The sequence below is a fragment of the Diceros bicornis genome, chromosome X (assembly GCF_020826845.1).
Source record: "Diceros bicornis minor isolate mBicDic1 chromosome X, mDicBic1.mat.cur, whole genome shotgun sequence".
NCBI classification, from domain to species: domain Eukaryota; kingdom Metazoa; phylum Chordata; class Mammalia; order Perissodactyla; family Rhinocerotidae; genus Diceros; species Diceros bicornis.
In genome coordinates this window covers 66,922,146-66,950,032 of record NC_080781.1, presented here as the reverse complement: position 1 = coordinate 66,950,032, position 27,887 = coordinate 66,922,146, and the positions used below count along the sequence as shown (strand labels likewise).

At 34.5% G+C, this 27,887-nt stretch overlaps 1 protein-coding gene across 1 annotated transcript in view; it reads right to left on the bottom strand.

The window, feature by feature from the left end:
* CHIC1 (cysteine rich hydrophobic domain 1) overlaps window positions 1-27,887 on the bottom strand; it is a 50,708-nt gene that overhangs the window by 3,218 nt on the left and 19,603 nt on the right. The window contains exon 3 of the mRNA XM_058536197.1: window positions 22,496-22,651. Coding sequence (XP_058392180.1) covers window positions 22,496-22,651 — 156 coding nt within the window. The remainder of the gene's footprint in view (window positions 1-22,495; window positions 22,652-27,887) is intronic.

Here is a 27,887-nt window from a genome sequence, read left to right as displayed (position 1 = left end):
AGAAAGAATCAAGACTTTGTTACACGATGAACTGAAGAATTTTATACACTATGTGTATCTATATTTTTCTGCTTACTTGTAAGATTCCATTATTTTCTCCTCTTGTTTTTCTATTAGAAATCAGAAAAAAGAATACAACTGACAGAAACTGCCAAAAGAGGAGCAATATTTTGGATAATTATTATACGGTTATAATAAGTGCCCTCTCTCTCTCTCTCTGTGTATATATATATATATATATACACACCCATACACACATATATGGGATTTTAAAACATGCTTTTCAAAATGAAATATGTCTATATTACTTTTTGTTATGAGTCCACTCACTGGACTATTATGAAAACATTACCAATATAGCTAGTAGTCCCTTTATGGACCTAATGTAGATTTTCATATACCTTTTTGCAGGGTTACTTTTTCAATATACATGTAATATGCCAAACTAATCTGATTCCTCATAGAAAGTTTTCCTATCAGTGTTCCTAGCACAATGCTTGGCATATAGTAGTCAGTCAAGGTCTATACTTTGAATAAAGCAAGCAAACATACATCAGAATTTCCACTGAAAAGAATATGTTAAAAACAGTCAATACAAGTCAGAAAACTTGTATTTAGAGGAAAAAACATAAACGAGAGAAGTAGTACTGTAGTAAACAGGAAGACAGAGGCTGAGTTTCTCCATCTGGAGTGCATGTATTTTGTAGGGAGTAAGAAAAGTTTGCAAAACCTTCAAAAACATTAAAATAAAAGATGATTAGGCATTTTTATTTCTTATTGGAAGAGTTTAATATGGTTTCTGATCAAAAAAAGGCTGGTAGGCATTGTTAAATTTTAAAACTACTCCCTAAAATTAAATGATTTGTAAAACCAGACTATATCTGAAATGATTTTCAAGGTACCACCATAAAAAAACTATTCTATGTGTTCAACTATGTAAGTTAATAATCAATAACAATTATATTCAGCTCATTCACAGTGGGCCAGATAAGCAACAATGCCAGCTAGAGTATATAGTGGGGTCACTGTACTTGATGGAACCTCTCTAAACAAAATCAGATGGGTAACAAAGAGATTGAATTAGTAATTATAAATCTCTCCCCACCAAAAACTCAGGCCTAGATGGTTTTTTTTTTGTAATTTATTTATTTATTTATTTTTAATTTTTTTGTTTATTGCAGTAACATTGGTTTATAACATTGTAAAAATTTCAGGTGTACATCATTATACTTCTATTTCTGCATAGATTACATCATGTTCACCACCAAAATACTAAATACAACCCATCACCACACACATGTACCAAATTATCCCTTTCACCCTCCTCCCTCCCCCCTTCCCCTCTGGAACTCCCAATCCAATCTCTGTCTCTATGTGTTTGTTTAAAGGCACATGCGCCCCTGTGTTCATTGCAGCGTTATTCACAATAGCCAAGACTTGGAAGCAACCTAAGTGCCCATCAAAGGACGAATGGATAAAGAAGATGCGGTATATATACATAATGGAACACTACTCAGCCATAAGAAACAATGAAATCCAGGCATTTGTGAGAACATGGATGGACATTGAGGGTATAATGCAAAGTGAAATAAGTCAGAGGGAGAAGGTCAAATACCGTATGATTTCCTTCATTAAGTACTAGATGGCTTTAATGATGAATTCTACCAAACAGTTAAAGAAGAAATAATACCATGAATATTAACACAAAATTCTCAACAAAATACTAAGCAAACTGAATCTAGCAACATATGAAAAAGATTATACATCACTATCAAGCGGAATTTATCCCAGGAACACAAAAATAAATTGATGTAGTACATTATATTAATAGAATAAAGAACAAAACCCACATGATCACCTTCATAGATTTAGAAAAAGCACTGGACAAAATCTAATACCCATTCATGATAAAAATCCTAAAAAACCTAGGAATAAAAGGGAACTTCCTCAACCTGATAAAGGGCATCTATGAAAAACCTACAGCTAACATCATACTTAATGGAGAGAGACTAAATGTTTTCCTCCTATGATTAGAAACAAGACAAGGATGTCTCCTCCCACTACTTTTATTCAACATTGTACTAGAAATTATAGCCAGGGCAATTAGACAAAAATAAAAGGCATCCCGATTGGAAAAGAAAAAGTAAAACTGTCTTCATTTGCAGACAACATGATCTTGTATAGAGAAAACCCTAAGGAATTCACTAAAACACTACTACAGTAAATAAATACATTCCGCATGTTTGGAGGAAACAAGATTGTGATAGGTGGAATTCTGGCCCCCATGATCTTCACCCTCTGGAGTTACACCTGTGAATATGTTACATTACATTGCAAAAGAGATGTTACAGATGTAATTAAAGTCACTAATCATTTGGCTTTAAAAGAGGGAGATTATCCGGGATTATTTTGGTGGACCCAATGTAATCCCATGAGCCCTTAAAAGCAGAGAACTTTTTCTAGCTGATGTAAGTATAAACAGAGGAATTTGAAGCACAAGAAGGACTGAAACCACCATTGCTGGCTTTAAGATGGAAAGGGCCACATAGAAAGTATAAGCAGGAAATGATTTCTGCCAAAACCTGAATGTTCTTGGAAATAAATTCTTTCCTAGAATCTCCAGAAAGGAATGCAGCCCTGCCAGCACCTTGATTTTGGCCTTGCAAGATCCTAATAAGAGAACCCAATTGAGTCATGTTGTGCTCAGACTTCTGACTATGAAATAATAAAAGGGTGCCATTTTAAGCCATTAAATTTGTGGAAGTTTGTTACACTAGATAGAAAAGTAATACAAGGATCAACATATAAAAATCAACTGTATTTCTATAAACGAGCAATGAACAATCTGAAAATGAAAGTAAGAGACCAATTCCATTCACAATAGAATTAAGAATAATTTTTTAAGGAATAAATTTAACAAAAGAAGTATAAGACTTGTAAACTGAAAACTAAAATCATTGCTAAAATAAATTAAAGAAGAAGTAAAAAAAACGGAAAGATAGCCCATGTTTATGAATCAGAATACTAATGTAATAGCATTTACGACAAATGGTGCTGGGACAACTGGATATCCAAAAGAGAAACAATGAACTCGGACCTTTATCTCACATCAAGCACAAAAATTAACTCAAAATGGATCAAAGACCTAATTGTAAGAGGCGTAACTTTAAAACAACTAGAAGAAAACAAAGGAGTAAATCTTTCTGATCTTGAGTTATGCAAAGCCTTCTTAGATATGATGCAAAGAGCACAGGCAAGAAAATTTTAAATGTGATAAATTTGACGTAAAAACCTTTGTGTGTCAAAAACACCATCAAGAAAGTGAGAGCCCTTCCAGAATGGCCATATGAGGACCATAGGGAAATCTCTTCCCTGGAGAGACAACTATTAAGCTGATTGGTATCGGCAAAGGCAATCATTCAGATGTTCCAGAGATTGATCAAAGGGCTTATAACAGATTGAGAAGTATTTATTCAACAAAATCTATGGAAAATAGGTAAGAACAGTGGGAGGTCTTGGTGTTGGAGCTAGGTACTACACCCATATCTCAACTGCACTGCCTTATGAAAGAACTATTTTAGCAAGCTTGGGAGCTGAGTGGCAGGCAGTTCCCATATCTCCCAGCTCTCTGGAGTGGAAGAGCTCTTCTAGGTAGTTTTGGCAGATGGTGAAAATAGGGAGATCCTATTTTCCACAGCTCCATGTTGCAGAAGGCCTAAATCAAGTGGGTGGTGGCATCAGGGCAGTACCCATTTCCCTACCCCCAATTTCTGCAAAATAGGCAGGACAGTTGGTGAATTGTGCAGTCCCCCTTTCTGGCACACATCTGTGTTATGGGAGAGCTGAGATACTTGGCTTGACAACCGAGTGGCAGTTCCCATCTTCCCAGCTTCCTAGGGCAGACATATCCCGAGTAGACTTGACAGATGGTGAATATTAGCAGATCCCACCCTCCCTGGCTCTGGGCTAAAAAAAAATACCACAGCTAACATCATACTAAATGGTGAAAGACTGAAAGCTTTTCCTTTAAGACAGGAAGAAGACAATGATGCCCACGTTTACCACTTCTACTCAATATATTACTGAAAATTTTAGACAGAGCAATTAGGCAAGAAAAGAAATAAAAGGCATCCAAATCATAAAAGAAGAAGTACAATTACATCTGTTGCAGGTGGCATTATCTTATACGTAGAAAACCCTAAGGAATCCACAAAATATCTGTTAGAGCTAACAAACAAATTCAGCAACATTTCAGGATACCAAATCAACATGCGAAGCTCAGTTGCATTTCTATAGAATAACAGTAAACAATTTGAAAAAGAAATTAAGAAAATTATATTTACAATAGCATCAAAAAGAATAAAATACTTAATAATAAACTTAAGCAAGGTGGCAAAAGACTTGTACATAGAAAACTACAAAACATTGCTGGAAGAAATTGAAGACCTAAATAAATGCAAAGACATCCTGTATTCATGAAGTGGAAGACTCAATACTGTTAAGATGATAAAATTATTCAAAAAGATCTATAGACTCAATGCAATCCTTATCAGAATCCCAGTGACTTTTTTTTTCGTACAAATAGAAAAACTCATCCTAAAATTCATATGGAATCTCAAGAGACCCCCGTTAGCCAAAACAACCTTGAAAATGAGGAACAAATATGAAAGACTCACATTTCCTGATTGCAAAACTTACTACAAAGCAAGAGTAACCAAACAAATATGGTACTGGCATAAAGACAGACATACAGACCAATGGAATAGAATAGAGAGCCCAAAATAAACCCTCAAATATACAGTCAACTGATTTTTGACAAGAGTGCCAACTGTTCAATGGGGAAAAAGGATAGACTTTTCAATAAATGCTGCAAGGAAAATTGGATATCCATATGCAAAATAATAAAGCTGGATCCTAAACTTACACTATATAAAAAAATTAACTCAAATTGGATCAGGGAACCAAATTTAAGAGCAAAAACTATAAAAGTCTTAGAGGAAAAAATAGGAGACGATTTTTATGACACTGGATTTTGCAATGATTTCTTGGATATGACACTGAAAGCAAAGGGAAAATAGTTTAATTGGACTTCATCAAAATCAACAACTTTTACACATCAAATGACACTATCAAGAGAGTGAAAAGACAATCTACAAAATGGGAGAAAATATTTGCAAATTACATAAGGGATTAATAACCAGAATATATAAGAACTCCCATAACTCTGCAACAAATAAACAGCCTAGTTACAAAATGAGCAAAGTACCTAATACACAAACGACTAATAAGCAAATGTAAAAATGCTCAACATCATTAATCATTAGGAAAATGGATATCAAAACCACAATGAGATACCACTTCACACCCATTAGAGTGGCTATTCTCAATAAAATAGAAAATAATGAATGTTGGTGAGGATCTGGAGAAATTGGAATCCTTGTACATTGCTGATGAGGATGTAAAATGATACAGCTTCAATGGAAGACAGTTTGGTGGTTCCTCAAAAAGCTAAACAATTACCATATGGTCTAGAAATTCTACTCCTAGGTATATCCTCAAAGGAACTAAAAGCAGGGACTTGAACAGACACTTGTAAGGCAATGTTGAATGCAGTATTATTTAAATAGCCAAAAGGTGGAAAGAATTCAGGTGTGCATCAACAGATGCATGGATAAACAAAATGTGGTATATACACAGAATGGACTGTTACTCAGCCATGAAAAGGAATGAAGTTCTGAAACATGCTATGACATGGATGAACCTTTAAGACATTATGCTAAGTGAAATAAGCTAAGTGAAATAGTGCCAGGACAAATATGGAATTATTCTACTTATATGAAGTATCTAGGATAGGCAAATTTGTAGAGACAGACAGTAGATTAGAGGTTAGCACGGTCTGAGGAGAGGGAGAATGAGGAGTTATTACTTAATGGCTACAAAGTTTCTGTTGGGATAACGAAAAAGACGGTAATGATTATACATTGTGAATGTAACTAATGCCACTGAATTGTATACTTAAAATGGTTAAAATGAATTTTGTTATGTGTATTTTACCACAATAAAAAAAAATGCAGTGACCACACATCAGTTGACCAAAAATTTAAGGAATTTCTGTATGATAGATAGATAACCCAGCCTCCAATGAAAGAACTGAACTCAAAAAAGTTAAAGGCTGACTGCAGATATCTTGTTATGGAGGTGCAGAAGCTTGGAAAAGAAGCAAAAATTAATTTGAAGTAACTTTAAATGTGCATAGCGAGGAGGACATATGCACAAAAAAAGAAATTCAGATTCTCACAATAAAGGAATATAATATGCCATGTCATGACCAGAAATAAAAAAAGAATTAAAGGAAATTATGATGTCAATGTCTCATTAAATAGAGAATATCTACAAGGAGACAGAAATTATTTAAAAGAATCAAATGGAATTCTGGAGTTGAGGAGTACAATAAGTGAAAAAAACAATTCAGTATAAGGGCACAAGAGTAGATTTGAGCTGGAAGAATCATCAGTGAACTTTAAGATAGATCAAAAGATATTATGCAATCTCAAGAGCACAGAGAAAACAGAATAAAGGAAAATGAATACAGCCTCAGAGAAATGTTAGACATCATTAAGTGCACCAACATACATATATTGGGAGTACCAGAAAAAGAAAAGAGCAAGAATAAAACAGAAGAGTTAATGAAATAATGGCTGAACACTTCCCAAATTCAATGAAAAATATTTCTCTACACATCCAAGAAGCTCAAGAAACTCCAAGCAGGATAAACACAGGGAGATCCACAGCAGACACATCATAGTAAAATGTTAAAAGCCACAGAAAAATAGAAAATCTTGAAAGCAGCAAGATGAAAATGACTTATCACTTATAAGGAAACTAGAATAAGATTAATAGCTGGCTTCTCACTAGAAACAATGTAGGGCAGAAGACAGTGGGATAACAAATTGTAAATGATGAAAGAAAAAAGACTGTAACCATGAATCCTATATGCCATCAGAATTAATTTAAATAAAAGGAGGTAATCCATTTAGGCATGGAAGGAACTTGGAAGTTGTTTGTCTCTCATGCCCACACATCAAGAAAAAAAACCTGAACAACCTGAAAACCAACAACTCCTCTTAGAATCATCAGAGAAGTAAGGTCATAGGACGCAGCAGTGCTCTAAAAATTGAAGAGACAGATGAATACAAATAAGTGCAATTTACCAGAGTAGACATGCAGGAAAGGAAAACTCTGTGGGAATCAGGACTAGGGTAGCAGAAGCTGAACTTTAAATGCTGAATTGCTGGAAGCTCAGTGGGGACAAGTTTGAGAGTTAAAAAGTCTAAGGGGACCAAGTCTCGGGGGGAAGACTCCCATACTTTTACTAGTTTTATTACGAGGAGCCCTATCAGGTTCTCACAGTGATTGGAGAAAAATCCCCTCATCCTTCCAGCACTGGAAGGGGAAGAGCAGTTACTTTTAAATATGCCCAGAACATTCTGTCCTTCTTAACAAAGCTTGCAAGAGAAACTACTGTAACATCATAACCTACTGGGGTTTTACCAGAGCCTAACCAATCTTGGGGAAGGGAAACACACAGCTTCAGCAACTTCTAGCTTTCCTGTCCCACCTAAAAGGGAATACAAAACAAAATAGAGAAGTGCTTGTGAAGGGCACAGCCCACGGGCACAAGCTCACTAAAAATCTTAGGCATAATCATAGCATTGTAGAACACTTCCAGTACCCCAACACCTTACCACTACATCAATAAGGTTTCTGTATTATAATATGGGAATACCACTGAAAGAACTGTGCATCTCAGATGATATCTAAGAAGCCTCTAGGGAAATCTAAAGAAACTAGGCCAGACAAAAACAAGGACACCGGGAAAAGTTTAGCCTCCAACACCAACAGATACAGCAAACAGTAAACACAGCAAACTCCTAGCCAGAAAAATATAAAATCTCACTTTAAAGGCCTATTTACCTCAGTTTCTTTCACCTAGTACATCATGTGTAGCTTTCAAACAAAGATTAGACATCATACTAAAAGACAAAAAAACAGTTTGAAAAGACAGAACAAGCATCAGAACCAGACTCAGAAAGGGCAGAGATGTTGAAATTATCAGACTGAGAATATAAGTCAACTAAGATTAATATGCTACATGCTCTAATGCAAAAGTGACAACATGAAAGAACAGATGGATAATGTTAGCAGAGAGATGAAAACTGTAATAAAAAATCAAAAGGAAATGGTAGACAGCCAAAATACCATAACAAAAATGAAGAATGTCTTTGATGGGCTCATCAACAGACTGGACATGGCCGAGGAAAGCATCAGTGAAGACTGAAGACATATCAACAGAAACTTCCAAAACTAAAATAAAAGGAATAAAAGAAAAATGAAAATCCAAGAACTATGGGACAATTACAAAAGGAGCAATAGACACATAATAGAAATACCAGAAGGTAAAGACAGAAAGGAGCAGACGACATGGATACAAAGTTGATAAAACCGAAGTAATTTGATTTCTTATATGAGCAATGAAAAAATGGAATTTGAAATAAAAAATACAATACCATTTATATTAGCCCCCCAAAAGTTTAAATACTCAGAAATAAATTTAATAAAGTAATATATATAAGATCTATATGAGGAAAACTATAAAACTCTGATGAAAGAAATCAAAGAATATCTAAATGAATGGAGAGATAGTACATGAACATGGATAGGAAGACTCAATATTGTCAAGATGTCACTTCTTTCTAACTTATACCTTCAACACAATCCCAGTCAAAACCCCAGCAAGTTATTTTGTGGATATTAACAAACTGATTCTAAAGTTTATATGGAAATGCAAAAGATCCAGAATAACTAACACAATAGTGAAGGCAAAGTCACAGGACGGACACTACACAATCTCAAAACTTACTATAAAAACCATGAGGTCCAGAAATAGTGGGATGACATATTTAAAAGTTATGAAAGAAAAACCGTCATTCAAGAATTCTATATTTGGCAAAACTATCTTTCAAAAAAAAGGAGAAATTAAGACATTCCCAGATAAACAAGCACTGAGGGAGTTCATCACTATTAGAATTGCCTATAAGAAATGCTAAAGAGAGTCTTTCAGGCTGAAATGAAAGAACACTAGACAATAACTCAAGCCATATGATGAAATAAAGAACACGAGTAAAAGTAACTGCATAAATAAATATTAAAGCAAATATTGTTGTGTTTTGTTTTGGAACACCTCTTTTCTTCCTATATGACTTAAAAGACAAAAGCACAAAATGATAATTATAAATCTAAGTTAATGGGCACACAATATATAAAATGTAATTTGTGATAATAACATATATGGGGATGTAGGGAGATATATAGGAGCAGAGTTTGTATACTATTGTAGCTAAGGTGATATTAATTAAAACTTTGTGTGTTGTAAGTTTAAATGTTAATTATAATCTCCAGGGTAACAACTAAGAAAATAATTTAAAAATATCCAAAAAGGAAATGAGAAGGTACAGGGTACACTGAAAAAATCAATTAAATATAAAATAAGGAACTAATGGAGTAACTGAGTAAAAAAAAGATATGACATACGGAAAACAAATAGCAAAATGACAGAAGTCCTCCGTTATCTGATATAGACTGAATTACGATCCCCCCCAATCACTTTAAATGTAAATAGATTAAACTCTCAATTAAAAGTCAGAGAACTGCAGAATGGATTAAAAAACAGGATCCACTTATATGCTGTCTACATGAAACTCAATTTAGATTCAAAGACACAAATAGGTTGAAAGTGAGAGGATGGAAAACAATATTCCATGTAAATAGTAACCAAAAAAAAAAAAAGCTGAAGTGGCTATAATAACATCAGACAAAATAGATTTTAAGTAGAAAAAAAAATGTTACCAGAGAAAAAGATGGACAGTATATGTCTTAATATGCTCAGGCTGCTAAAACAAAATACCATAGACCAGGCTTAGACAACAGACATCTACTTCTCACAGTTCTGGAGGATGGGAAGTCATAGATCAGAATGCCAGCGTGGTTGGCTGGGTTCTGGTGCGAGCCCTCTTCCCGGCTTGCAGACAGCTATCTTCTTGCTATATCCTCACACGGTGGAAAAAGAGAGAGCAAGTTTTCTGGTCTTTTTTTAATAAGGGCACTAATTTCATCATGAGGATCTCACCCTTATGACTTCATCTAAACCTAATTACCTCCCAAAGGCCAAAATATCATCTATATCCAAATACCATCAGATTGGGGGAAGGGATTCAACATATGAATTTTGGTGGGATATAAACATTAATTCCATAACAGTATATATTGATAAAAACATAAATCGATCAAGAATAAATGATAATTATAAACATATACATAACTAACAACAGACCCACAAAATATGTGAAGCAAAAACTGACAACAAAACAAGGGAGAAATACATAGTTCTACTATAATAGGTAGAGATTTCAATGCCCCACTGTTACTAATGGGTAGCACAACTATGCAGAAGATCAGTAAAGAAATACAGGACTTGAACAACACTATCAACCAACAAGACCCAACAGACATATACAGAACACTTGATCCCATAACAATATAACACAAATTCTTCTCAAGTATACATGGAGTATTCTCCATGACAGGCCATATGTTATGCCACTAAACAAGCCTTAATAAATTTAAAAAGATTAAAATCATACAAAGTATCTTCTCCAATAACAGTGGAATGAAACTAGAAATCATAAGAGAAGGAAAATAAAATCATATTCATGTTGTGAAACTGAGAGACTAGTCCCTTCCCTCTGAACATCGCTCTCAATTTAGCAAATATAGCAAAAAAAGATAAATGTTAAAAGTAATTTCAAATTTAAGGATGGTGGTGATATAAGAAATTTTTATATATTGAAGTATATGGGGAAACCATTCTGGTTTGAACTTAATTTGGCCTGAATTTATTTGAACCAAAGAAGCCTGACTTATGTCCTGTCAAACATACATTGTACATCTGCTTTAACCATTATCCTAAAGTAAAGAATATACTCTTTAAAGTAAGGATTAATGCCTCCCTTCTTATGACGCCAGTACTCTTTGAAGATAAGTTCCCTTTCCATGACGCCAGAGTCACGTTGACCTGCTGTGTACATGCTAATCTGTAATGAACACCTCCTTGAACCCTTGAAAGAAGGTACCCCTGTCATGCTTGATATACGTATTTTTGTTTTGAAATGGTATATAACTGTGCTGAAAATCACTCTTCTCCAGAGCGCTTTCTTCCCTTGTGAAAGCTGTGACTCCCGGGCTATAGCCCTCAGTTTGGCTTGAATAAAACTCTCTTCTTTTCTTTACTATAGAATGATTATTGATTATTTGTGTCGACATTTCTTGGCGTAGTCAGTAGGATTTCAGAGAAACTCACCTGAGGTCAACTGGACCCTACTTTGAACCAGCACTTGGTACCAGCATGGGCCCATTGTGTTCCCCCCTTCCCCTGGTTTCACTGTACTCTTCAGATGTTTTAGTGAGTTCTCCTGAAATCCAGACCTCCTTATTTAAGTTGATGGTCTTGATTTTTATTCAAGCTGTTTTAGGTCTTAGAACTTAACATCTTAAGGGTGTATTGGTACTTTTCCCAGGTACGGGGAACCTAGGGGGAAATTTGGAGTGAACTGGGTTGGCTGACCCTTTTAACTTGGCTTTAAATTGGAAAACATTTATGTTTATAAAGTCTGAACAAATTGTTTGAGAGTAAAATGAGAGGCAAATTCGTTCAGCTCTGAAGAAAAGGGACACTTGCTCCTCCCAGCCACAAGGCATTCTCAGGTGACTGAGAAGCTAGTGGAATTGTCTGAGGTCAATCCTCATTACGTGCAGTGGTCCCATAGGAAACTCCATTGTGATTGTTTACATTAAATAATCAATGGCTCATCCAGGGATGCACATATAAGGATTCATTATCCAGTGCTCCAAGCCCCCGTGGTAGTTTTAGACTGCTGGTGGGAGAAACTGAGACATGTAAGAGAGTGTTCACAGCCTTTTAGGAAGTGACACTCACAAGCAGTATGCTTTTGACCCACTACACTGCCCTGAGGAACTGTTCAGACTTTATATTAAAACAAAACTAAAAGAAAATGGGAAACTACGCTTCAAAAGCCAACAAGCTCCCAGATGGGCAGCCACCAACTGAAACTCTAGCTGGCTTTATGTACAAGGCACACAAGAGTCTTTACTTGCAAGTACTTAACAAAATGGGAAAATTTGACAAAAGATAATTTAAGTCTTAGATGGCCAAAATGGGGAACAATTGCTCTAGAATAACCATAAATGATCCACCTCCCTTGGGAACTCCAGCTGGTTTTATATTTAAGAACTACAGATTTTCCTCTTGTAAACTTCTGTCCCAGTGGACCGATAACACTAAAGATGATTTAAAATTACAGTGGCCACTTGGGGGCTCATTTGAGCTTCCAAAACTTGTCTTTTTGTGCAATAGATTTGAGAACCACAGAATAAACAGATTAAATGCAATCTTTAATCTCTAACGAGCCAAGTGTGCCACCTTCCAGCATACTTTCTTAAAAACCATGGTCTCAGAAGCTGTAAACATTTACAAAGAACAGTAAAATCTTACTAAGCTTGTTTTGCATCCTGAGAGCTTGGCTTGGTAACCATCAGGTTGGGTGCCTCAAAATATGGTTGGACAGAAATGCGGTTGCACCTCATTTGCAGTCAGAGATGGCTGGACAGAAATGTAGGCTGAGCTCCATTTGCAGCTAGCGTCCTACCAAACTGCTGCCTGCCTTAGAGGAATTGCATTGGCCATTAGAAAAAACATTTCAATTACAAAGGATCATTTAAGAAGTGCACTTAAAAGCAAAGGCTTAAAAATTCCAAAATAGCCTTATTGAAAGTTTTGCTGCAAAAAGGTAATGAAAAATTAAGTTATAAGAGGTACCTAGAAGAAAAGACTATACAAAAGTCTATTAGGCTTTAGAGAAATCCCCATAATCTACCTTTGAAGGAGGGCCTAATATGAGCCCCTCCCAGAGTTAACAGTACTCTTGAGAGATTTTCTGGGAAACTACTAGGTTATTCCCTTAAACAGTCAAGGGGAAACTAAAATTAAAGTTAATGGAGTTGTTTAATACTGCCCAAAATATCTACTGTTTGTCCTGGCTAAAATCTGACAAGATATCTGAAAGGAGTTAGCAACTTATGACCAGAAATTTGGCCAAATTGGAAGCTGATATTCAGAGCCTGATAGGAATTTTTTTTTTATATATAGGCCTTCTTCCCTAAGTTAAAATAAAACTATGTACCCAGAGGAAAAGAAGCAAATGAGGGATGATGTAGTTGGACAAGTAGATCAACCTATGATGTCATTTAAGTTACAACCCAATTTCTGAGGAATTGATAGCAACTGTTCTTATCTCACAAATCTTTGAAAAACTCAAAATGCAGTTCTAGAGGCAGTTCAGATTCCCCCATCCCTTTCACCAATCCCAAAAACCTCCCCTATTTGTCTCAAAAAGCTTAAAACCTCTCCAGGAACTGTTATCTAGACCATCACCAATTCCTAAGCAGATAAACTTAGTTTATTCTATCTGCCAGAAACACAGTTTGGATCCAACTATTCCTTTATAAATTAGTGAGCTTTGTATTGTACCTGATTCACAGCAAAAATTTAATGAAAACTATTTAAGGTCTCTGCTTGTGTCTATGTATGTCTATATATGTGATATTTTTCTACCTCTGGATGGCATAATTTCTGAAAGAGTTCTATTTAATTGGCTTAAAGTAAGCACTTTTATAAATTATTTATAAATGTAATAAAAACTAACCCAAATGTTTTTCAAGTTAATGTGATATAAAATAATCTTTGGTAAATGAAAGCTTATTTAAGTTTGTTGGTTTGACTGAAATAAGCATGTTTTCAGAGTTATCAGCATTGGATATGATGTAGACATGTTATCTCTGTTACAAAATTTGTCAGCAAAAATAACTTAGAATGATAGCTGATTTTGTCTAATGTCTCATGAAATTTTTGTAGGCAATCTAAACATAATTATTGGGAACAAGTAAACTAAATAGATGTAAGACAGGTTAGTTTTTGGGTGAATTTTTAAACAATAATTATGTATTACGGTATATTTACTTAAAAATAATTTTAAAAACTTTTGATTACTTAAAACCCAAGAGTTTTGCTAAATTAAGTTAAATGATAGAAATTTATTGAGCATCTAGGTCATTTCCACATAAGATAAAATATTAAAATTAATTACTAAATATAGATTTATCTACCTTTGGCTTCTTATTTCAGAGAAACTAGAAAAATACTTTGGCTTATTAATAAAGATGTTTGTGCCATGCTGAGAAATTTTCTATGAGAAAGTACATGTTTATAGACAGTATTTATAAGTCTACCAATCCACAGGATACCAATGTAAAAGAATAAGGGAAACATTTCTGTATACAAGGAAAGTAAGATGTATGTTTTCAGTAAAGAAGTTATAAGGAATGGAGATATTTTTGTTTTTTTGTTTGTTAAGAAAGTAAATTGTCCTAAAGTACTTCGAAGGAGGGAAGGCATGGGACAAATTCTGAACGTAAAAAAGAAAGTTACAGAAAGTTTGTGGAAGAGGAACCCTGAGGAAAGAGTTTTGTGCATGGTCAAGTTGGCTAAGATTTAAATGAATTTAATTAAGCAAATGAGTTTTAATATCAAAAGCAAGCTGGTACAAAAATTAAAATTTAGTTTTCTCTCTCTCTCTTAAAAGGACTGTTTTCTTGGACTTCTGGTCTGCTCTTGATAAAAAGATTATGAAAGGTTTTTCTTCACCTTTGAGTAAGTCTACCTAAAAGGAAGGATTCTATGTTTTGTCAAAGTAATTTCCTATGTTCCAAAAGCTGAGCTCTCTAACAAGAGAGCTAAGGCTTTTTTTTTTTTTTTTACTGTTTAACTCTCTATGTTTGCCCCTAACATCTTTTGTTGTTACTCTGGTTAAATGGATAACTAAGTATTGTTTCACAGTGACCTATGATCCTATTTGATCAAGTGTTTTAAAACCTTTTGATATTTTTGAGAAACTTCCCAAAATTCAAATCCTAAATAGTCTTTCTTTTGACTTGAAAGTAACTTTGAGAGTTTCCAGTAGGCCCCTGGGACTTCTCAAATAATTTGTTCTCTCTTCCTATAAAGAGGGACATATTAAACTAATTAGAGTTATTTGGTATGTTAAATTGCATGGGAAACATTGTCAAATAAATGATTATAAACGTTCTTAGGTTATATTGTGTGGGTAAATATTATTAATATAAGTGTTTTAAAATTATATAACATTCCCGAAATTCTGATCTGTCCTTATTATCAGTCATAATTCTAGTTATTATCTTAAAATGTTATATGTCACAGAAATAACCAAATTTCTTTGTCAACTGCCATTTTTAAGTCTTTTGTCATTTACAGACAGTAATTGTTTTATATTAGTGTTTTGCAAATATGTTTTTTTGTGTGTGTGAGAGGAAGATTGGCTCTGAGCTAACATCCATTGTCAATCCTCCTCTTTTTGCTGAGGAAGATTAGCCCTCAGCTAATATCTGTACCCATCTTCCTCCATTTTTTATATGGGATGCTGCCACACATGCCTTGACCAGTGGTGCACCAGTCCGCGCCTGCAATTCAAGCCCATGAACCCTGGGCTGCCGAAGCAGAGTGCGTGAACTTAACCACTACGTCACCTGTGTGGCCATGCAAATATGTTTTATCTTCAGAGATATTCATAGAAAGGACTCTAACACTTACTCCAGAATACAGGTTTCTGATGAACTTTCAGATCATAAAACTGAACTGGATTTAGAGAAATCTTTTCTCTTAAGCTATCAACACTTTGGTAAGACATGCCTTTGTAAACAAAGATGAAACGTTTACTTTTTCTCCTTACCTGATCCCTCCAGAATTCATAAACTCTGAGTATTCTTATTTTTGCTTATATAAATAATCAGGCCAAGTTTATAATATAAACAAATTAGTTTTACTATGTTTATCTTTGGTAAAAAACGAGGGTAACTGTGGAGAGGAAAATTATGCTGCATCTTTGAAGACGTTGGATTCTAGTCCTGTTGATTGCCACTGAGGTTTTGTTATGTACCTAAAGACTGGATTCCCCTAGCCTAAGATATCGCCTTTGGTCTTGCTAACTGCTCACAGTGCCCTCTTTGGAAAACATGAACTGATACCACATGGGATGGTCACTAGCAGATCAGTGTCTGTCAGTACACAACTTTCTGCTGGTTCCTTGTTGTCTTATGCTAGTATGACCAGCTATTGTAAGTCTCTAATGTATTATACTCAAGCCTATTATCAACAAGATAAAGAACCTTTCCTGGATTCCAATTTAAAGAATCCTGTTGGTCACATCCTAGATCTTGGTAACTGCGTATTTTGGAAGCAACATCAGAGGAGACAGCCCTCAAGACCCATTGGAAAGGATCTTACCAAGTGCTTTTTTTTTAAAATTTTTTTATTGATGTTTTAATGGTTTCTAACATTGTGAAATTTTGGGTTGTACATTTTTGTTTGTCCATCACCATATATATGACTCCCTTCACCCCTTGTGCCCACCCCGCACCCCCACTGCCCCTGGTAACCACAGTCCAGTTTTCTCTGTCCATGTGTTGGTTTATATTCCACATATGAGTGAGATCATACAGTGTTTGTCTTTCTCTTTCTGGCTTATTTCACTTAGCATAATACGCTCCAGGCCCGTCCATGTTGTTGCAAATGGGACGATTTTGTCTTTTTTATGGCTGAGTAGTATTCCATTGTATATATATACCACATTTTCTTAATCCAATCGTCAGTCGAGGGACACTTAGGTTGCTTCCACTTCTTGGCTATGGTGAATAATGCTGCAATGAACATAGGGGTGCCTAAGCCTCTTTGGATTGTTGATTTCAGGTTCGTTGGATAGATTCCCAGTAGTGGGATGGCTGGATCATAGGGCATCTCTATTTTTAATTCTTTGAGGAATCTCCATACCGTTTTCCATAGAGGCTGCACCAATTTGCATTCCCACCAGCTGTGTATGAGTTACCAAGTGCTTTTAACCACTGACACTACTGCAGAACTAAAAGGCATTTAACCCTGGAGATACATCTCATAGCTAAAGAAGTTTCCACTTGAAATCTGGTCCTGTACAAACACTGGAGATCTCCGAATCAAACTGACTAGGAAGAGAAGCTGCCAACATCTGAGGCAGACAGCTCCTCTCAAGACTCAGGACCAGGCCTGTATCTTACTTTTCCTCCATTTTATTACACCTGCTACTTTGGACAATATTGGACTCACTTGTCTATCCTGCCCCTCCTAAATTTAATCTTACTGTAAGACCAGGAAGACTATGGATAGCCCTATGGCATACCCAAACAAAGTTATACTCAAGTGTTACTACTACCCTTTTAACATTAGTCTGGGGAATCCAACATTTTTGGGTCCAACACCTTTATCCTAATTATACCAAAGCAGTTAGCCTAAAATGGCAACAACACATTTGGTGGATCAATCAGCATTGGCCCCAAAGAGAAAAGCGAGCTTTACGAGCTATAGGATGAGGGTTAGGTATTCTTGCACAGGCTGAATTTGCCTTTAATGAAGAAAGACATTCAGAAGAAAAAAACATTCTCATACAAAAAGGTAAATTAGAAAGACTATTTTTCCAAGAAGAAGGTAAAGGATGGGAATCTGCTTGGGCTGATAATTTAGCATTAATAAAATGGTTAGAACAAAGTGAACGTATTACAACAGAAAATGCCCATACCTAACAACAGGAAAAGCACATACTTTAACTCAACAAGGACCTTTAGACATGCTAATTCAAATGGAATTTGAAGTAGCAATGGGCCATTGGCTTCTTTGCTCATGGCAAAAGCCCAAAACATACATCTTTGGAAATTATGTAGCCCCCCTAACTTATGAAAATTTGTTCAAGGATCCTGCAATTCACATAAGTGTTCAATCACAGCTTTAGTACCCAAACTTACAACAAACTACACCTATGATGTTGTTCAATTAGTAGGAATAGGGGCCATTTTAAATTCTACCAGAATTCTCCCTGTTGGGGAAAGATGGGCTTTATTATCAAATAATTCTTACTGGATCCCTATATCCACTCAAATTTGCGAATTCTAACAAGGTGTATGACTGTGCCCTGAACAGCAATGGAACCCTAAATTTACTTCTCCTTGGTCTATAACAACCACACCCATGCAAACGAATATATAGTATATGGGTAAAGGGAACTTTTGTTAGGAAGGTTTACAAAATACCTCTGTCATACTTTGTGACCTGTATTGTAATCAAAGTACTTTTTATTATAATGTTACCATTATATGGTGTAATACTGGCTTTACTAGTCAAGTAGAATTGCCTGAAGTTAATAAGACTTATACTAATGTTGAAATTAATGATCAAATGTTTTGGGAAGTAGAACTACATACACTACAAGATATAATTTCAATGGAATCTAACTGGCCTGAAAAATCACTGCAAGTAGCAACTGCAGATCTTATTACTATGTTAAACAAGTCTGCCCAAACTTATCATAAAGTACACACAACGATGGTTAAGGAGGCAAACCTATACTTAAATTAGTGCAAAATTACCAAAATACCTGTAACGGATTTTTTGGCTTCTTCTCTTGTCTCTTTAAACCTGTGCTTACTCCTCATTGACTATTTCAAATATTATTGATTGGCTTCTTATTGTCACTATATCTGTTCTACGAATGTTATAAACAATGTGATCACAAAAGGTCATATAAAAGCACACGTACAATGTTTTCATGACAATTTAACTTAATTGAAAATTTATATATAACCTATAAAAATACTTCCCTCATCAGCATGTACCTCTAAGACTAGCAATTACATTCAGCTACTTCCTCCCAACGTGGATAACTGGGCAGGTCAATTAAAATAAATCCCAGCTCTGAGGAACATGACGGACCCAGGGCAGGAAGCAACCACCTTGGCATCGAGGGACACTACTTTGATCATCAATGCTTTCTATTGAAAGATTATTGATCAAAAGGGGAAAATGATAAAAGAAATTTTTATATATTAAAGTATATGGGAAATGCATTCTGGTTTGAACTTCATTTGGCCTGAATTTACTTGAACCAGAGAAGCCTGACTTAGACGGCCTGTCAAACATACATTGTACATTTGCTTTAGTCATTACCCTAAAGTAAAGAATGTACTCTTTAAAGTAAGGATTAATGCCTCCCTTCTTATGATGCCTGTACTCTTTGAAGATAAGACTCCCTTCCCATGATTCCAGAGTCATGTTGACCTGCTGTATACGTGCTAATCTGTAATGAACAGCTCCTTGAACCCTTGAAGGAATGTACCTCTGCCATGCTTGATATATGTATCTTTGCTTTGAAATGGTACATAACTGTGCTGAAAACTCTTCTCTGGAGCATTTTCTTCCCTTGTGAAGGCTATGACTCATGGGCTATACTTCTCAGTTTGGCTTGAATAAAACTCTCTTCTTTCCTTTACTATAGAATGATAGTGATTATTTGCATCGACAGTGGTATGACTAGGCCTGAAAATTGACTATAATATATCACAGTTGTTTCAGTGGTAAATGGAAAAACAGGTAAATGAAAATCTTCATTTAATATATCATGCAGCCATAGAATCCTACCGGAGTCAAGAGAGACTAGGAGGAGCTCAGGACACCCTGATCTGTATTTCTTTTCTTTCATCTAATTTGCTAGAAAAAATGTCCATGAAGTAAACTGGCTAAAAAAAAAATAGTTCATAAGGCAGACTGTTTACTTTGAAGTTCTTTTCTTGAAAACATTTTACAATCATCAGTTTACATAGCAACCTTGTGACATAGGGAAGAGTAATTATATTATTTCCATTTTATTTTGTGTATAAACACAGACATGACTTCCATAAATCCAGATATCCCGTTAGAGATGGCTAGAGCAGGATGGCAAACTATAGCCCATGGACCAAATCTGGCCAGCTGCCTGTTTTTGTAAATAAAGTTTTATTGGAACACAGCAACGCTCACTCATTTACATACGGTTTATGGCTGCTTTCACACTAAAACAGCAGAGTTGAGTAGCTACAACAGAGACCTATGGCCCACAAAACAAAGTATTTACTATTTGGCCCTTTAAGAACCCCTGCTAAAGAATCAAAACTCAGTGGGCTGACTGTTTATCATACCCCTTATCCTAATGTTTCTTGTCTCAGGAATAAAAAATTTGACCTAAGAAACATGAGGTAGTCAAGAGAACACAGTGTTACAAGAGACAAAAACAAAATAAAAAAAAGGGTTATTTTTCTGGTTGTGCCACTTACTGTGTGACACTGGGAAAAGTACCTTCACCTCTCTGGATCTCAGTTTCTACACCTGTAAACGAAGGGATTTGGGCTGTATGAATGCTAATCATCTTTCCCCTTAAGCTATTATAATCTACACAATTTAGTTTACAGATTAAGAAGCAATAGTGAAGGCACAAAAATTCTTAAATTGTATTTTATTTTTTATTTCTCCATGTGGACAAAAAAGCAGTGAGGCACCTTAAATCTCTTCATCATTACAATCACCTTAAAAGTAATATTATCCTGATTTTATAGGTGAGGAAACTGAGGCTCCAGAAAGGACAGTGTCTTGCAAAAGGTTACCAGCATGTGCTTAGTGTTTCATTGTCTAGTGTAACAACATAGTATGTACAAAATCGAGGGCCATAACTATAAAGTGTACACAGCAAAGCAGATAATGTAAATGCTGGTGGTTTTGTGGTGAACCAGAGACTGCATGTCCTATTTAAAGTGGGCAGCCATCACGCAGCTAGGGCCAATTGCTGAAATATAGGCATGTGTATCAATACTGATAGATACTCAGATTTTACAAGAGAGACTGGATATCTCAAATTTTATTTTAAATATTCCAATTTTTAAATGTTGGCAATTGATTCAAATGTTTAAAAAACAGAATGGGCTGGATTTGGCCCACAGGACAACAGTTTGCAAATCTGTACTAAATAAACTTCCTTTAATTGACAGATTAGTGATCTAAGAATACACTGATACCTCAACTTCAATATGAACTCTTTAATTAACCAAAGTAATGAGAGACAGGGAGAAATCACAGCATTAGTATTAATCTCATTTTCTATTGAATATTCTATCAGAAATGCTCATAGCAAAATCACATGATTGAAAAAAATTGCATCTCTCTATTTCAGGCCCTGTGGTGAAGGTATTAATTAATAGGCAAAGAGTAAACAAGTCAACAGAAAAAAAGATATACCTGGATAATATTAAAACCAAAAAATCTGTTCTTAAGTAATTGAAATTGGCTGTATTTGTGTGATGAAAAAATCCAAATCATAATTAACTCACATTGAGGCTTTAAACATAACGGGGATTGATATGAGCAATTCATTTGTAACTTTTGAAACTAAGATATAACAATTATGGAAAGAAATTTATGCTGTCAATTTTTTTTAACTTACATAAAGCCATTTGAGAATATTGTACATGCTTTGACAAACAATAAACTAAGCTCTATTTAAAGTAAAGCTCTGACCTACTGGTATTTACACCTATGGGATCAATAAAATGTTTAACTTTTCCATTCAAAAAGTCATAGGGGTAGTAGTATTTTATCATCTGTCTTTTTGTAGTAGACATTAAGGAGGGCAGGAGAAAGATGGAGAAGAAAAAAACAATGAGCACTTCTTGGGAATATTTTTGGCCTTTATGAAACAACTGCATCACTAATTATACCTCCACAAGGTGCTGTGATTTTGAATATGGTTCAGTAGGCAAATTATTATTTAAAAGTTTAAATGAAGTCATCAATGTGGTACAGGGAAAAGAACTTTAGGTAAAATGAACTAATTTTCCTCATTGGCTTCAATGAAAAAGTTTAAAGATATCTTCCCATTCAGAAAAGAAAACATTCCAAAGACTGAAATACAATTTTAAAGAAGATGAGATTAAGATAGTAGTCTTAAATCCATGACATAACTAGTAATGTCATATTAGAATGTTGTTTCAACATGTTCAAAAGTAAGCAGGATTCCCACTCCCTCAACTTTGTAAGTTACTCTCACTTCCGCCTTTCTTCAGGTCAGAAGAAGCTCTCCTATATACCTGTAGCTTAGAAATACTTTAAATCACAGCTTTGGGTTTTGTAAAAAGAATAAGTAGTCCAGTTACATTTATATTTACTTTTAAGTACTCCCCTTCACTGCACTCATTTAAAATGATGAGAACCCATACTAAGTGATAAAGTGTTGATAAGGATTGGACAAATGACTTAATCTCTCTGTCCCTGAGTTTCTTTATCTCTAGAATGAGGATAGCATTGTTATGAGAATTAAATAAATCATGTAAAGTACTTAGCACATAGCAAGTGTTCAATAAATGTTAGCTCTTATTATTATTATACAATAAAACGGTTACTCACTCTTTTGTTGAGACAAATAACAGGCCACAGGCTGCAACCCAGTGTGCAACAGCAGCAGAGACAACCACACAGCAGCCATTTCACATTGACTGGGAGAGCTTTTTTCAAACATGCATTTACACGGCCAATGCTGGTCTTAAATTCTTCTGGGGCCACCTACAACAAGGGCACAATCTTTAACAGTTTGTGGGCAACTTTTCACTATTTATCTCTAAATCTAAAGAAAATGTTTCTTATTACAAATATTTTAAGGAATTACACGTCTAACTATATTTTCTCCCTATCTTCCCCTATAAATAGTATTACATACTCTTGGATGATATTAGAAAGCAAAACAATATAATTTTGTGTTTATATAACTTATTCTGACGTTTGAAAACAATCTTCTGAAATTACGAACAATAAAATGACAACAATAAAATTGGTGCTAAAGAATACCCATCAGCAGTTTTCTTACCAAATATTCTCATTATTAAGGCAACATTATTTATAGTCTCCAGCCACTCTAAAAGTTGAGTAAGACTAGAAGCATAGTATAACAATAAAAACCTAAATACTACCAGAGGAATCTGAATTAAAATTAGACCTTGGCAATATTCCTGGATTACTTTTAGAAAGGCAACTCTCAAACCTTTTCTCCCTGGCAAAGTTGCAACATAACAGTTTTAATACTTGCCATTGTTTGTTGGGAAAAGCTAACAAAGGACAGCGAGGAGTGATTACATTCAAAAAATGGTGTTAATATTCAGCATAAAATGGGATCATAACTGCCATAAATTTTGAAAGTGAAAGGTCCTTAAATATACAAATTTAATATTTTAATTACTACCTCCACTCCTGGAAGTGGCTGCTTGTGCCTTGCTGTAAACAATGACAAAGTCAGTTCAAAGGCAAGAGCATGACAGGCATAATTAGATTTATATTGAAAATTCTGCTTGAAGGTTATACAATTCAAAGGTATACTAAAAATAGTTTGCTTTCAAGGAAATCACATTTCTGGATCACAAAACTGATTCCCTTTCATTTAGAAAGCTGTCAGACTATAAAATCTATGGGAAAAAAATTTCAGCATCTGGCTGTGCAAGCAAAAATTATGAAATTGTTAGAAAAAAGAAGCTGCTATAAAATAAAAAACCCCATTAACAAGTTTGGCATCAAAAATATAGAGCTTTACAACTCTAAGTAAAAACTGTACTAGAGGACTCAATTTACTACATTTTCGTGTCTTTTAATAGACAAGTCTTAGAATCAACACTACAAAACATATACCTATTAGCAGATGTTAGAAAGATACATGACCACAGAATTCAGCACCATCATGATTAAAACATTAAGTATTATATTAGCTTTATTAGAATAGTTCATGCCACTCAATAAGGTTATTTGCTTAACCCATAAGCTTGATTTTCTTCCTAATATGTTAACCAACAACAGTTGTGAAACTGTCAGGCTCAAAATTGTTATTTACACAGAGAAAGTTAACTAATTTCATTCTCCATCTAGGTTGTCAGCAATATGACCTAAAGACAATCACTAAGTAAAAAGATTTCCAATTAAGGGCCAGCCCGTGGCTTAGCGGTTAAGTGCACGCACTCTGCTGCAGGCGGCCCGGGTTCGATCCCGGGCACGCACCAATGCACCGCTTGTCGGGCCATGCTGGGGCGGCGTCCCATATAAAGTGGAGGAAGATGGGCACAGATGTTAGCCCAGGGCCAGTATTCCTCAGCAAAAAGAGGAGGATTGGCATGGATGTTAGCTCAGGGCTGATCTTCCTCACACACACAAAAAAAATATTTCCAATTAAGTGAACACATTTCTGGGGTAAATATGAAAATAAATTCAGATAACCATGCTTTATAACTGAAAATAGAAAACACTAACAGGCTAATAAGCACATTAGACAATAAATCAAGATCTGGATTCTAGTTACTTATTAGCTATTGAAAAGTCCTAGGCAAATTCACTTAATTTTTCTGACTTGCAGTTTTCCATCTATAAAATGAGAAAAATAATCTTTGTTTTATATACCTCACAGGGAATAGGAAATATACTTCAGACAGAACCTCCTGACTGGAATGCTTTAAAAAAGGAAGTCAGTGAATCATATCTCTGACAAGATTTGGAGAAAGAAAAGCAAAGCTCTCTTTTGCATGTAGTCTCACCTGAAGGCAAGGGGTTTGATCAGGCTAATTATTAATACTCCACAGCTTTGCTACACATGCTATTATAAACAAAAGGATAATCTGCTACATTTTGAATGCAAAGTCAATGCTCTTCAGTTCTCCAATTCTTTAGAGAAAAAAACATGTTCTTTTAAAAAATAAGGTACCAAGTTGCTATACTAAGATTTACCTCTCAGTGATATTCAACTTCTTTTTTCCTAGTGAATCACTGAGCAACCAAACAGAAGTTAAAATAGTGAAAATATATTTAGCTCTAATCTGTAATACAACATTACTATCAATTCTTTTTAAATTATGTATCCAGAAACACTAACACAGTTTTAAATATGGAAAATTTTGATAAAAACTCATATAAATCATAAACTTATTAAATATGTCCATTTACAAGTTTAAGTGCTGGTAATTAGAATTTAAATTTTTATTTAAAAAGTAAAATTTTTATTTAAAGGTGTATAAGCACAGACGAAAACAGAATAAAAGTAAAGAGTGAGGCTAAAGCCAGAAATGAAATCAGTCCAAAAAGTAAAAGCTGCTTTTTGTTTAAAACATTGTGAATAAAATAAATTATATGCCAAGGTATATAAAATTTGTCTTTCATTACATGTTTCTGAAAATAAATTAAAAACATTTCTAAAATGTGGCAATTTTCCTTCTTCCCTGCCAATAACTTTCCACTTTTAACACATAAGTCTCAATTTGTACTCTCTTTACCGTGGGTAAATTAAAAACTAAAATATTCAAGTTACTAAAAAATGAGAATTCAAATTTTTGAAGTCATAAGATAAATATATTGAAAAGAAAACTTTCACTAGAATTTCAAAACAATAAACTAAAATCTACAGTTTGACTTCAAAAGGAGGCCAGGATTGTCTTTGAAAAAAAACCTGTATTTGAATAACAGTAAAAGTCATAAAGCAGAGATAAAGGCATAGGAAATGAGAACTGGTTAACTCCTGATTTTAAACAATGTGAAAGAAATGTTTAGTTGACTGTGTGGAATCAGAGTTAATAACATTTCACTCATTTACTTCCATATAATTGAGTATCTCTAGTAATGAAGGTTAGATGGAAGCTCTTTCCTTTCTAGCTGAATGGTAGGTTGTAAAGAAACATTTAATTCCTTTTGAATTTCTTGGAAAGAAGAAAGAAAACCACATCATAAAGGTGGGAGAAAGGGTCATAATATTTTATAACAGGATGCAAGAGACAGCAAACAGAAGAAAATCTAAGCAAAACCCAGCAGGACTGATTTGCTTCCTTCAATTTTGGGGAACACAACCCTATCAATCACTTGTCATACTGGATTCACGATAGTAAAGGTCGATTTTATGACCTATGGTTCCTAACATTGCACACTAATCTCCCCATAACACCATTTAATTGTTTCAAGCTGAGGGCTGGAAGCTTTTATTTCTTCTCTAAAGTTCTTTGGTTCTTTCATTTTCTGGTCACCAGAATCTGTGTGTATACACCTGCGTAATATGTCTCATCATGACAGAGGACTTATCTTTAGTGAAATGGGGAAACAATCTTTTCTGCACTTAATATAAAAGATAAATTTTTTATTTGTATTAAAAACATTAGGACATAAGAAGCACAAAATTAGTATTGAGCCACAGAGCTTGTCAAAATGGCTTTGTAGGTTTCCAGAATTCATTTTTCTGTGTAATTTTGCTTAGTTTAGGCATAAAAGCTATTTAGAATCTCATTCATGCTGACTGATTTTGTAAAAGGTAGATTTATTTTTCTATTTTAGCTACTGCATTTATTCATTTTTAAGTATTTTTATACAAAGGTTGCTAAGTCTGGAATTCAGATCTTTTTTTTTAGATTTTTTTCCCAGTTCATGTAAATTCTTTTTGCCTCTTTCCCCCAGTTATCAGAGAAGCATTTTGATAATCCAAAATATCCTATACAAATGAAACAGTGCTTACAGCAGAAAAATTATCTCATTAAAGAGAAAATAAATAAAGCTAATGTTACCACTATGTGACTTTTAAAAATCAGACTTTCAGAATTTCTTTTAATTTTTTTCCATCACCAAACACTAAACTAAGAAAAACATCACAGTATCATTTATGCCTTATCCGACATATGAGAAATATTGTGCACTTTAAATAATGCACACTAGAATAAATATCCAATCATTACGATATGTGCTACAAAAACAGACACCTGAAAAGTATGTATAGAACAGCTCATATCCAGATCATTTACATTGTGTGAATGCATACCAAAAGCAGCTTAACATTCTTATTCCTCTAGTTTAAAAAAACTATTTTCTTTCTTTTGGGCTGGTGGAGTTTTTAGTTTTAGAAGACTTGGAAAAAATTAAGAAATGTGAAGAAATATTCTGCAGATTCCTCGAGCACATAAACTGGTCAGTTTCAAAGATGGATAATTCTTATGCCTGGGAACTCTATTTCTGACATATTTTTTTGATTATTCACTTTCTAGAATCTCTTGGACTTGCAATTCAAACTTTTTTTAACTAAACCAATAATAAAGCTGGATGTAACTGCCCAGATAACACATGCAGCAGCATCAAAGGAAACATAAAGAACAAGTTTTCCATTGGAGATGTTTCAGTTCACATACTCTTTAATTTTAATATTGAATTTGTCATATTTCCACAAATACATTATTATTCAAGAGATTTTTCCATAGTTATTTTTTTTCATTTGAAGAAAACATTTATGATTCATTCATATAAAACAAATCTAAGTCTGAACTGCTGTTTCAATTAGTAAATTAAAATGATCAGGATAGGAAGGTAGAACATACTAGAGAGTGAGGCCAAAATCTCACACCAAAGGGCTCTTTGTATCCTAAAAAGTTAAATGGCCATATATTTTCTAATGTTAACTTATCCAGGGACTATCTCCACCTGCTTATTATTATATGGAATGATTTGACATTATACCTCATGAGAGAGAGAAAAGGTCAACAGTCAAGAGGACAAATTATTGGTGGGACTAGAGAATAAACCATTATTCAGATGAAGAATGTAAAAGTAGCAAAAGCAATTAAAAATTGAAAACTGGTTAGTAGAGAAAACCGGAAAAACAATCAGGGTGAAACTGGGATACACTGATGAAGAATGGTCAACAGCAACCACAAAGTTACATTGGGAAGCTGATAAGTACCTGACAATATACTGGGAGTTTTAAATATGCTCTCTCATTTAATCCTTATAACAAGAAATGAGG